The 12,182-nt window shown below is 36.1% G+C and overlaps 1 protein-coding gene across 1 annotated transcript; it reads left to right on the top strand.

Moving 5' to 3' along the window:
* Positions 1 to 5,169: 5,169 nt before the first annotated feature.
* On the top strand, positions 5,170 to 12,008 carry LOC117986566 (glutamate receptor ionotropic, kainate 2-like). The gene is made up of 17 exons (XM_034973410.2): positions 5,170 to 5,420; positions 5,708 to 5,868; positions 6,133 to 6,300; positions 6,478 to 6,644; positions 6,712 to 6,908; positions 6,998 to 7,266; positions 7,347 to 7,451; positions 7,546 to 7,662; positions 7,742 to 7,948; positions 8,027 to 8,188; positions 8,390 to 8,589; positions 9,044 to 9,245; positions 9,609 to 9,700; positions 10,306 to 10,442; positions 10,529 to 10,644; positions 10,908 to 11,060; positions 11,410 to 12,008. The coding sequence occupies exons 1-17, from the start codon at positions 5,342 to 5,344 to the stop codon at positions 11,731 to 11,733; spliced, it is 2,856 nt and encodes a 951-aa protein (XP_034829301.1). The 5' UTR covers positions 5,170 to 5,341; the 3' UTR covers positions 11,734 to 12,008.
* Positions 12,009 to 12,182: the final 174 nt, after the last annotated feature.

The following is a 12,182-nucleotide window of genomic DNA, read 5'->3' as shown; positions in this document are numbered from 1 at the left end:
ACTAGCATAATATTATTTCTGTAAACTCAGGTGCCTATAGTACGTGGGCGATCGAGATGGACACCTCTCACACTCGCATATCACCCGCGGTATCCTGCACCGGGTTAGTACGGGGGCTGTACGGGTGTGCGGGGCCCCCACCCCTAATGCCATCTAGACCTGTCGCTTATTACATAGGTAAGTTTAAAGAACGAATCTTCTATAGTGCGCGACAGGTTGAGATAGCAATCGGGGTATGAAGCGAGGGGACGCTCCGCACACCCACACGTCGCCCGCGCTATCCTGCACCGGGTTAACGCGGGGGCTCTGCGGGTGTGCGGGTGTCCCCATCCCGATTGCCATTTCAACCTGTCGCGTACTATAAATGTATGCCCTTGTTGTTGATGTTCAAGTCACGGGCAACTTGATTAACATCACTAACACCCAACACCACACAAATCTTCTAGAACACACCCAACGTACGTTTCACTCCGATACCAGCGCATCCTCAGGAGATGTAAACTCCACAATGACCAAGACTTTGTAATTTAATAGACACACGAGAGTATGAGTAACGGTTCCGTTTTTTCATTTGGACGTACGGAACTCTTAAACGGTGAAAATGAATAACCTTACTTACCGATTTTTGATACAAACATTTTTGTTAAAAGCTCGAATATTGTTCATTCTCTACCTCTCTTTGTAAAACTTTTAGCCCGACAATCCTGAAATCCCGAATGTTTCCGGTTTTATCCAATATCTAGACATAAGTCGGCCTGAACGAGAAATTCAATAGTCGAATATATTGTTTTCAGCATGTAAAATTCAAAACTTGCATTTGTTGCATTGTTTTAATATGGTTACGTTCACAGCATCAATACTTATAGTGGAAACAATTTTAATTCAACGACTCAATTTCAAAACAACTACTGAACGACCACTAGATGACCCCCAAACCAGCGGTAAAGTCTTGAAATAGCAAGAAGATGATGATTGAAAAGAAATGATGAAGAATTTAATTTGAATTACTTACCGATTTTTGCATTCTTACACGACCACGGCAAAGCCAAAAGGAAGGATTACGACTTAAGCTGTCTGATATAAATGTATTTGTATAATTGTATTAACGTATATTCCACCGTACTTATGATCCGGGTGAGATTACATGTTATAACCTGAACCTGAGTTTGTTGTGGGCTCTTCTCAGACCTGGGCGCGTTTGGAACCCTCGTAGCTTTAGTTTTAAGTTTGCGTAATAATTATCACCACTATATCTTAGAAATCCAACATCTGACCATCAAAAAGAGTTATTAATTACCTATTTTGAATAAATCATTTGACTTTGACTTTGACTTTGAACAAAAGCAACGCAAAGGTCAAACTACTAGACGGATCGGGCTAAAATTTGGCATGCAGATAGCTATTATGACATAGAACTACTCTATTTCACCCCCCCCTAAGGGGGGGGGGGTGAAATAGAGGGTTGGAATTTGAGTAGTCCACGCGGATGAAGTCGTGGACATAAGCTAGTCACTACATATAACGGATGTTACATCTAAGAAAGTGGAGTGATTTTTTTTGGTTACGAAAATATTTTTGAGATACTTTCCTAATATTATCTCGTAACGAGGTTGTAGAAGGACTTTGCGTGTCATCGTAAATTTAAATAAATTTAACGAAAATAACACATTTGTAAGCTTTTTGATATAATTCACACATAATGGCTTCCGCGGAATGTGGCAGAAGATACGAGTAAGTATGAGCCTTGAATAAAATATCATATTCACAGAAACAAAATAAAGTTTTATGTGCAGCGCTCAGGTAAGATAGCGAACTTCACTACAGAGTCTTCATATGAGGTAGTAGGTACCTACACTGCCTACACTTTTTAATGTTAATAAAGTGTAAAAAACCGGCCAAATGCGCGGCGGACTCGCGCACCGAGGGCTTCGTACTACAAAAAAAGTAAACCGCTAAGAACCACTTTTGTTAACGGACCGCCAAACTACACGGACTGACGGACAGGCGTACAGACAGGCAGACGGACACACGGACAGACGGATGGACGGACGGACAGATAACAAAGTAATCCTATAAGGGCTCCTTTTTCCTTTTAAGGTACGGAACCCTAAAAACAAAACAAAGAACAGTAATTTGTTATGTAAGGCTGAAAAGTTGTTATTTGGCGCCAGTGCTTGTATTGAATACAGAGCGTAGCGAGGAATGCAAAAGCACGAGGCGCAAATAATTATGCAGCCGTGCGAAACGCAAAATTTTTCACTTCACTAAAGTGTGGAAAATGCTACGTTAGATGCGAGAAAAAAAATACTGTAGATTATACCTCGAATTAGTTAGGAGGTATAATCGACAAAGTAAGGCGTATAGTTCTTCTCTACCACACTGACAGGAACAAGTCACTCGCAAAAATAACTTTGTATGGAATTCTTCTTTACTAGTTGTGCACAGTACCTATATCTACTCATGTGGTATACCTATAGTACGCGACAGGTCGAGATAGCAATCGGGGAGGGAACGCCCCGCACACCCGCACAGTCGCCGCGCTAACCCGGTGCGGGCGAGCGCGAGTGACGTGCGGGCGTGCGAGGCGTCCTACCGCCTCATACCCTGTATGCCATCTCAACCTGAAAATATCACAACAGAAAAAACTTGAAAGTAAAGGCTTATTATTTTCAACAGTACTAACTCTATAATGTAAGTAGGAGCTGGTTTTGGGAGCGGTTTCCAATACCACAATTATAAACTTTTGCGATAAATGACGCAGTGAAACCGAATGAACTTGCTCGTGCAAATTATAATATTTTGATGATGTATTGTTTTATATTACATCTAAAAGGTTTTCGATACCTTAAGTTTACGATACCTACTGGCCTACTTTTTTTTTTATTGTATCCTAGGTATGGATCCTCAACACATTCAACATTTGTCTGAGTGCACACATAAAAAAGATTTTGTGGTTTTTATACAGTGATCCTGTAAGGATTCCTTTTCTCTTTTTGAGGTATTGAGCCCTAAAAATAAGTAAAAAAGTTAAATTTTAAAGATACGCCGGTAACATTTTTTTCTAACAAAATGTATTTATTCAGAACGCTTTAGAAACTTTCGAAATGGAAAATTTTATAAGTCAGATTTTCTGGGAGTAGCTACTGCTCCGGCTCGCTACAGAAAATAGGAAATATTATTTCCCCCTCACCGCTAATCTCGTATTTTCACTCGCAATAATAATTATCTCGAGGTTGATGATCCTTATAATTCTTGCCGGCGAAAACATAAAAATGCTTTCGCTTGCTAATTAATAGAAAATATAAAATATCTTGTGTAGGGCGAAAATATAATTCTTGGAAAGAAAGATATCGGTTATATTTTTAACTTCCTTTGATGTTTTATGAAAACTCACAAGGCAAGCCAGCCAACACGTGAAAAATATACGAGTAGGTATCTTATATCTACATCAAGTAATCGTTGAGAGAGAAATCCTATGCTTTCGAAATTTTAGACAAGTATATATTTACACAATATAATATTTTATCTACCTAGTTAGTAGGCCCAATTTCCAGAAAGAGGTTAGCCGCAAAATCCAACTCCGCTGGGCAACGCGGTCGGGAATCTCTCTCTCTCTCTCTCCATATCTTCTCGCCGAGTAGAAGAAGACATTTTCCTGAAAATTGAAGTCTTCGAACAATGGTAGTGATGATATATACGGATCTTATAGAGACATGGTCGCTAAATATAGGCCTCATAAGAAAGCTCAGGGTCGCTTAGCGGGCGATGGAAAGAGCAATGCTCAGAGTTTCTCTACCTGAACAAATCAGTAACGAAATGATCAGTAGAACCAAAATAACTGACATACCTAGCTCAACTTGTTGCGAAGCTGAAGTGGAAATGGTCGTGGTACGTATCTAGTTCAAAGAACTGGTAGACACTAGGGACCACTAAGGTGCTGGAACGACATCTCGCACTGGATTTGCCAGTCCCTCCACTAGGTGGACAGACAACGTCAAACGAGTTGCAGAAAGCCACTGGATCCCAGGCGGCGCCAGTTTCGGTGCCAACCACGTTGGTAACTATTTTTTCGTAATCAGGTACTACTTCACTATACGAAGTATTAATCGTGTATCATAACTGGTTACGAAAAAATAGTTACCAAAGTGTTTCAGGTCATTTTCTGTAGTTACAAAATTATCAACTTACGGTTCAGCGCCATCTATTTTATGAGGAAGAAGATACTAAGTACCAGACCTGAAACTAAGGTTTTCGTTTATTTTCTCCATTTTAACACACCATGTAGCGTAATGGTTTGTATGGCACTACAGAGATGACTCTATCATGTTTTAGATGAACTTGCGTACATGCTTTAAAATAGTCCTAAAAACTTGTTCTTTATTGGAAACTAGGTGATACCCGCGAATTCGTCCGCGTGAGTTTCGATTTTAATATTCCCGTGGGAACTCTTTGATTTTCCGGAATAAATGTCTAATATAGCCTGTCCTTCCCCGGAATGCAAGCTATTAAGCTAGCAGACGGACAGTCAGACAGATAGACGGACATGCAGACAGACACAGACAGACATACTCTCACATTTATAATATTAGTATGGATCAGTTGTATACACTTGAGCAGCTATTTATATTATAATACTAAATGATTCTCGTGACTTTGCTCGCGTGTGGCTAACTGATATCAACGCACCGCTCAAACCACTAGGTTTAGAGATTTAATATTTTGTATGTGGGTTTTCTTTATAACGTGGATCCTCATTCCCACGAAAAAATGATTTTCAGAAGCTCCAGCATTGCGAAGCAGGGAAAGGTGAGCTAGTATCTAATCCTTTATTTAATAAGTACCTACTTTTTTGGTAGTTTTCTGTCTAACTGGACCCCGGTCACACCATCATGGATATATTAATTAATTAAAAACTAATTTTTCTAATCAAAAAGTAAGTACCAACTCATTTACAGGTAGGTACCTTTTTTAAATTTACATTTTTTTCGGGTTCAAACATCACAACAACAATATTTCCAAAGTTCGATTTCAGTATAATATCAACTGTTGGTATTTGCTGATGCTCAGATGCATTCACAGACTGTATTATGCATTAATTAAAATTAGCGGTTGGGCTATTTCAAGCCAATGCATTTGCAACGCCAACTACGAGACTGTGACACAATTAGGTTTACAGGAACTATAGAGTAGCTCCAAAAATAATACCATTGCATCTTATACTCGCCAGTCAATTGGATAATAATATAGATGGACTATATTAAAAAGTGATATTTGGACTTAATACTAAAACATGTGGAAGGACGTAATAATATCATTCTAGATTAAATTAACGTGAGTTAAAATGTACGTAAAATTAAAATGGCTACCTTTCTTCATCATAACGGCTTGTTTGTTTTACGTCCAAGGAGAAAAAACTATTGGTGAGTTTTACAACCGCATGTCGTAAAAGGATTTTAGTATGCTGTTTGCTTATTTTAGAAAATGAAAACGAAATTCTTGCTAAAATCTGTCCTCGATTATTAATTTTGTGGAGATGAGCACTCAAAAATTAAAAGTGTGGCTGCTTTCGGCTTTATATTGATAATAATGTTTCCGCCAACTAAAATTTTCAAACTAATGATTTTAATGTACAGAAATCGTTCAGTTACAGTTTTAGATAGATTTGCACAGAAGAACTATTCAACTAATTTTATTACTTTTTCCTTAGGAGCGATTTGTGACGATGGAAGTTTTTTATTTGAGGCAGCATTTAATGTGGCTATTACAGCAGCATCTGAAAATGAGGAAAGCCCTTTCCAAGCAAACGTCGTGCGAACATCTCCTGGTGATATATTGGAGGCTGAAACAGCCATGTGTACACTTTTAGAGGTACGCTCAATGTTAAACGGGCGTGAAACTTTTTTGTTCAACGTTTCTGATATTATAAACCACTAAGATGTAGTTACGCTTTTCTGCATCAGTGTCTTTTTGCAACGTAATTACCTTCAAGGCAATTGGCAAATTCTATATATGCGTATTCCAATCTAAAAACATCAAATATCTTTACATCAGGCAAGACTATTGTCTAGCACATGAGTATCTTACATTTTATAAAAAGTTAATTTTAAGTAATTAATTTACTTTTTTTTAAAGAATAATATCTATGGAGTTTTTGGACCTAAAACCAAAAATGCATTGCATCATGTCCAGTCTATTGCTGACTTTCTGGAAATCCCTCAGTTAATAGCTGAACCCGTCGAAACTCTAAATCGAAATTGGTCTGCTGTTAATTTATATCCGAATCACATCGCTTATTCACAGGTAATATTCATATTATTTGTTCTGCTTCTATCTAAAACTACATTTCTATTTTCTATCTTTCTATATCTTTCTATTTCTGCCACTTTTGCATCCACATGAACAAGTTACGCATGTTTCGAATAGTATTATTATTTTTATGTATGTAACAAACTGTTCTATTTCTTCTTTTGTCTGTAGATTTTTGCTGCTATAATTGAAATGAAGGGTTGGAAAGAGTTTACAATAATTTACGAAGGCGCTGAACACTTACCTTTCTTAGACAGTATAATTTCTATGCATGAATTAGATTCTGAAGTCAAAATGTTAATAACAGTCGTACAATTGCCAGAAGGTGATGATTTCAGGTACATATTTACGTTTATAAATAAAGTCAGTTAAAAACTTCTCAACAGTTAAATTTGTCTTTTCTAGATCGCAGCTAAAAACAATTAAAACTGCAGGTTCCGTAAATTATCTTATAAGCTGTAGCGTAGACAAGCTACCGCTAGTATTAGAACAAGCACAACAAGTCGGACTAATGTCCGATGATCACAGCTATATAGTAATGGATCCAGATTTTCATACAATTGACATTGATCCCTACAAACACGGAGGATCTAATATCACAGGTAGGTACTATTTAACTTTAACATTAATTCATATCCCTTCAAGTCATCACAATTACAAGATATCTAATCAAAATTGTTTTCTTTTTCAGGAATAAGATTTTTTGATCCTGAATTAGAAAATATTCAAAATTTCATCACTTCTTTAAATGAACAGGTAAAAGAACTATCCGAAGGAAAAATTGAAAATGCAATACAGAACACTGGTCTCAGATTTAACCTGGCGCTAGTATATGACTCAGTGATCTTGTACACTTCGGCCATAAAAGCAATGGGTTTGGAGGAAGGTGCTGAGAATGTAACTTGCGATAGCGATGAGAGTTGGACCTTTGGCTCCACTCTTATTAATCACGTGCGAACCGTAAGAACATCAATTTATTTGAATCAAAAATTAAATTGGTAAAATGATTATATCGATTTTGACGATGTATGTTTGTTTAGATGGAACTTGACGGTTTGACCGGGATGATAAAATTTGACGAAGAAGGCTTTCGTTCTGAAGTAGAGGTTGATGTTCTGGAAGTTATGGCTCATGGTTTCGAAAAGGTACGTTAGAGATCTGACTATAATAATAATTATTCTGTGATATTTTATTAGTGGCAGTTATAATAATAGAAGTATTTTTATTTTTATTTAAAAGATAGGATCGTGGACCGCGGAAGATGGATTTGTAGAGTCCAGAAAAATTGTTCCTCCAGTAGAACAAGAAAAAAGTGAATCAATGAAAGGAAAACATTTCATAGTGCTTACGGCATTGGTATGTTTAGGAAATGGAATTTGGAATGAAATGGAATTAATGCATGTTTGATAATGTATAATGTTTCAAAATTTTATAGAGTGCACCATACGGAATGCTAAAAGAGTCTTCGAAAAAATTAGAGGGAAATGACCGTTACGAAGGTTTTGGCATAGAAATCATCGAAGAACTGGCAAAGATGAATGAATTCAATTATACATTTGATATCCAAGCCGACGGTGTTTACGGATCGTATGACTCCAAAACTGGTAAATGGAATGGAATGATGGAGAAAATAATGGACGGAGTAAAGAATATTTTATACCTGCAAGTTTTATATACCTTACTTTATTAATTTGCTATTTTAATCATCAATTTATTTCAGAGGGCGGATTTTGCAATAACCGATTTGACAATAACTGCAGCTCGTCAGAAAGCGGTTGACTTTACAAGTCCTTTTATGAACTTGGGTATCACTATATTATACAAAAAGCCCACAAAACAACCACCCGACTTGTTCTCATTTATTTCACCATTTTCTTACCAGGTAAAGAATTGCTTTAAAAATGAACGCAAAAAATCAATTAAAACTTTTTCTGATGAACGGATAAAATAGGTTAAAAATTAGGCGACGTTGTATAGTGCTTGTTTAGATAAAACATATTTTTTTCTTGGTTTATTATATTTTTATTATATAATTGGGGTTAAAAGCTTTTATTTACGGAGGTCAGTGATTTTTTTATTCCAGGTTTGGGGTTATTTAGCAGGGGCTTATGTTGGTGTGTCGGCGTTACTTTTCATTCTTGGACGATTTGCACCAGAAGAATGGCAGAACCCATACCCATGTATAGAGGAACCGGAAACATTGGACAACCAATGGACTATGGCGAACTCTTTTTGGTTTACTTTGGGAAGTGTACTTACGCAGGGATCTGAAATAGCACCTATGTAAGTTGATCTTTGAGTTCTGTCGTCTGTCTGTCAGTTCATCTATTAGATAGAATAGATAGAACTTCTGAGATAGTGCACATAATTACTTCCAACTCATGTATAAATTCAGTCATATCCTGTAAAACAACACACACGAAATAGAAACGAAGTCAATAATTATACAATAGAGACTTTTTCTAACGATCTGTCAAACTTCACAGATCTACGTGACGAATTCATATTGCACGAGGCCTTAATTCGGAGCTGATGCCTGTGACTTCGTCCGCGTGACCTTAAGTTTTTAAAAATGCGTGGATCCGTTTGATTTTCCTGGATATATAAATGTGAAAGTGGAAAATTCACTTAAGAGGTCCTCGGCTTTGCCTCGTCCTCCAATATTACTCAGCCGGTAATTGCTTTACTTCTGCTCTGGTCAGTAATGTACCATTACTCAAATGTACTATTATTTCAGAGCGGTGTCCACAAGAATGGCAGGTAGTATGTGGTGGTTCTTCACTCTTATAATGGTGTCTTCATACACAGCTAACCTTGCTGCATTCTTAACAGTGGAGGCCAAGTTCTATGCGATAAAAAGTGTGTCTGATTTAGCAAGTAATCCTTATGGAATCACCTATGGGGCAAAGAAAGGCGGTGCTACTTTTAGCTTCTTTAAGGTAACTTTCCCCCATCGTCGTTTCAGTCTCATTCAAAGTCAAATATTTTATTGAATATAGGTAATAAATTACACTTTTTGATGATTGGTTGTTAGATTTGTAAGATGATAATATAAGTACCTAGTGGTGATAATTTTTACGCGAACTTAAAACTCTTAGATTACTTATTATAGAATAATTAATCTAAGTTAAAATTAAAACTACGAGGGTTCCAAACGCGCCGGTCATTAATCACTATGCTTCTTACTCATACTTTTTACAAGTTTTTATGTCATACTTGATTTGAGAGTAGTTAAAATATAATAATGTTCTTCTTATTTAAATATTTTAAACAATATGCTTAAAAGTATTTTTTTATTTTAGGAATCCGACAACTTACTTTACCAGAAAATGTACGAATATATGGACGCACACCCAGAACTGATGACACCTACTAATGATATCGGTCTTGAAAGGTGACACTTTACTACCTAGAACGCTTTTCGTGTTACAACGTATGATGCCCGCGACTTCGTCCGCCTGGATATAAATATTTAAAACTCCCGCGGGAACTCTTTGATTTTCTGGGATAAAAAGCATGACGTGTTAATTCTACATCAGCTATTTTCATCCTAATTTAAGAAGCAGTTTAATTATTGTGCCGTGAAGGAGTAACAAACATCAAAACTTCCATATTTATAATAAGTATCATTATTATAATATGCATTATATTCATTTCACATACGAGATAAATAAAAATTAATATTTTAAGTATGTAAATATTTATTTCTTATCGAAAAGGTTGATGAGACGTGAAACGAAAAAAACCCTTACATTGCTTGAAAAAATTAAAGCCTAATTACCTAAAATATATTAAATACTGAATGGATCTCTTTCATCTCGTTAAAATATAGTCTCCTTCATAAATAGCCTTGCTCTTTTAGATATATAGATATGTTATTTTATTTACCTCAGCTTACCAAGAGCCTAATTTTGGATGACTTTACGAATATGTCTGTACTTTCTATGTTCATTCTCAAATGTTAAGAAAAGAGAAAGATTTAAATAAAATATATTCTAGGGTCAAATCAGAAACTGAAAATTACGCATTTCTAATGGAATCTTCTTCAATCGAGTACTTGGTGGAAAGAAATTGTGACGTAGCACAAGTAGGTGGACTGCTGGATAGCAAGGGATACGGAATTGCAATGAAGAAGAGTATGTATCAAGAAATAACAATAATATTTCGCATTAAAAATAAGTAGGTACCTACTTAAAATATTTTTTACGATGTTTTTTCCTAGATTCACCATACAGACAACCAATGAGCGAGTCCATATTACAGTTGCAAGAACAAGGAAAAATAGCAAGGATGAAAGATAAATGGTGGAAGGAGAAAAGAGGAGGTGGCATGTGTGCGGTAAATTTATTTTGCATTTTTTAAATTAATTCTTTTTTATGTTCTTACCTTTACTTATTCTGTATTTGATATCAATAAATAGATAAAGCAACGGGTATGCCGCAATTTTATTAATAAATATAAATTATTACGGTGCAAACTGAAAACCAGCTCGGTTTAGTGGTTAAGACATCCGCCTTCTTTTCGGGAGGTTGGGGGCTTGACCCTGGGCACGCATACTATCGTTGTGACATTGTCATGGTCTGACTAATTTTTTTTTTAAGGATGATGACGAAGGCAGCGGAGATGCTCAACCATTAGTGCTAGCGAATGTTGGCGGAGTATTCATCGTACTTGCGGCTGGTTCGGGTATGGCAGCTATGTGTGCTTTTATCGAAATGATTTTCGATGTATGGCTAACGTCGCATAGAGTAAAGGTAACCAAGCGGTTAAAAAATCAAAAGTAAAAAAAAACAAAGAGAGGAGTTAAGTGGAGATAATATGTTTAGCAAACCAATCAGATTATAAGTACCACAAATTGCTAATAGATATGACACGAATAGATATGAAACGTCATCACGTCATATAACAATTAATACATCGATGCAATAATCTAATTGGTCTGGTAAACACATCTCTGCTCATCTCTGGTAGATACCGGGCCTATTTTTGCCAAAAAAATAATAGTGAGAGAATCTTTCAGTGGCCATTTACTTTAAATGTAGTAGGATTAAGGTTGAACAAACACAAAATAATCAACAAAATGTACCTACCTATTGGTTTCAGGTACCATTTAAAGATGAACTGATTGCTGAACTGAAATTCATATTCAGTTTTAGCGGAGACGTTAAACCTGTTCGTCACCGAGAATCAAGTGGCAGTGGATCCAAAGAGTCAAAAAAGGATGAAGACAAGGAAGAAGAAGATCCTGAATCACACAGGGAAAGTGAAAATAGGAATGAAATGGCGCCCTCACGGCATTCGGATAGATCTAGCCATTCGCACCATAACACTCATAGTAGGAGACAAAGTAATGCGATGCAGATGGCTAGATCACGCAAATATAGCAGACAGTATTCAAACAAGTCTCAACTAATACCTGAAAACTAAAAAGGCAAAACGTAGGTTTTATGATTGAAGACTAAAAAGACAAAACGTAGGTTTTATGATTGAAGACTAAAAAGACAAAACGTAGGTTTTATGATTGAAAACTAAAAAGACAAAACGTAGGTTTTATGATTGAAGACTAAAAAGAAAAAACGTAGGTTTTATGATTGAAGACTAAAAAGACAAAACGTAGGTTTTATGATTGAAAACTAAAAGGACAAACCGTAGGTTTTATGATGTATCTGAATATTCTGAATAAATTGTTCATTTAAAAAGTACTGACGGCATTTTTTTTTAATGATTTTAGTCACGGAGTTCGAAGTTCGGTGAACTCTAAAATATTGACCCGGTACAAATAATGGCTATACAGATTTCTTTAAATGTAAATGTTGGACTGAGTTAAAAGCAAATATTTTATTTGCTACATTTTGATTTATTAGAAAACTAGCTTA

Source organism: Maniola hyperantus, chromosome 11 (assembly GCF_902806685.2).
Source record: "Maniola hyperantus chromosome 11, iAphHyp1.2, whole genome shotgun sequence".
Classification (NCBI taxonomy): domain Eukaryota; kingdom Metazoa; phylum Arthropoda; class Insecta; order Lepidoptera; family Nymphalidae; genus Maniola; species Maniola hyperantus.
Note: the sequence above shows the minus strand (reverse complement) of the source record. Positions and strands in the feature narration are given on the sequence as shown.

What these genes read in the sequence shown, in the direction of transcription:
- LOC117986566 (XM_034973410.2), top strand. Translation starts at nt 5,342, where the DNA reads ATGTACGTAAAATTAAAATGGCTACCTTTCTTCATCATAACGGCTTGT. An exon ending in TTTCACCATTTTCTTACCAG is followed by an intron (nt 8,189 to 8,389) that starts GTAAAGAATTGC and finishes TTTTTATTCCAG; the next exon opens with GTTTGGGGTTATTTAGCAGG. An exon ending in CGGAATTGCAATGAAGAAGA is followed by an intron (nt 10,443 to 10,528) that starts GTATGTATCAAG and finishes GTTTTTTCCTAG; the next exon opens with ATTCACCATACAGACAACCA.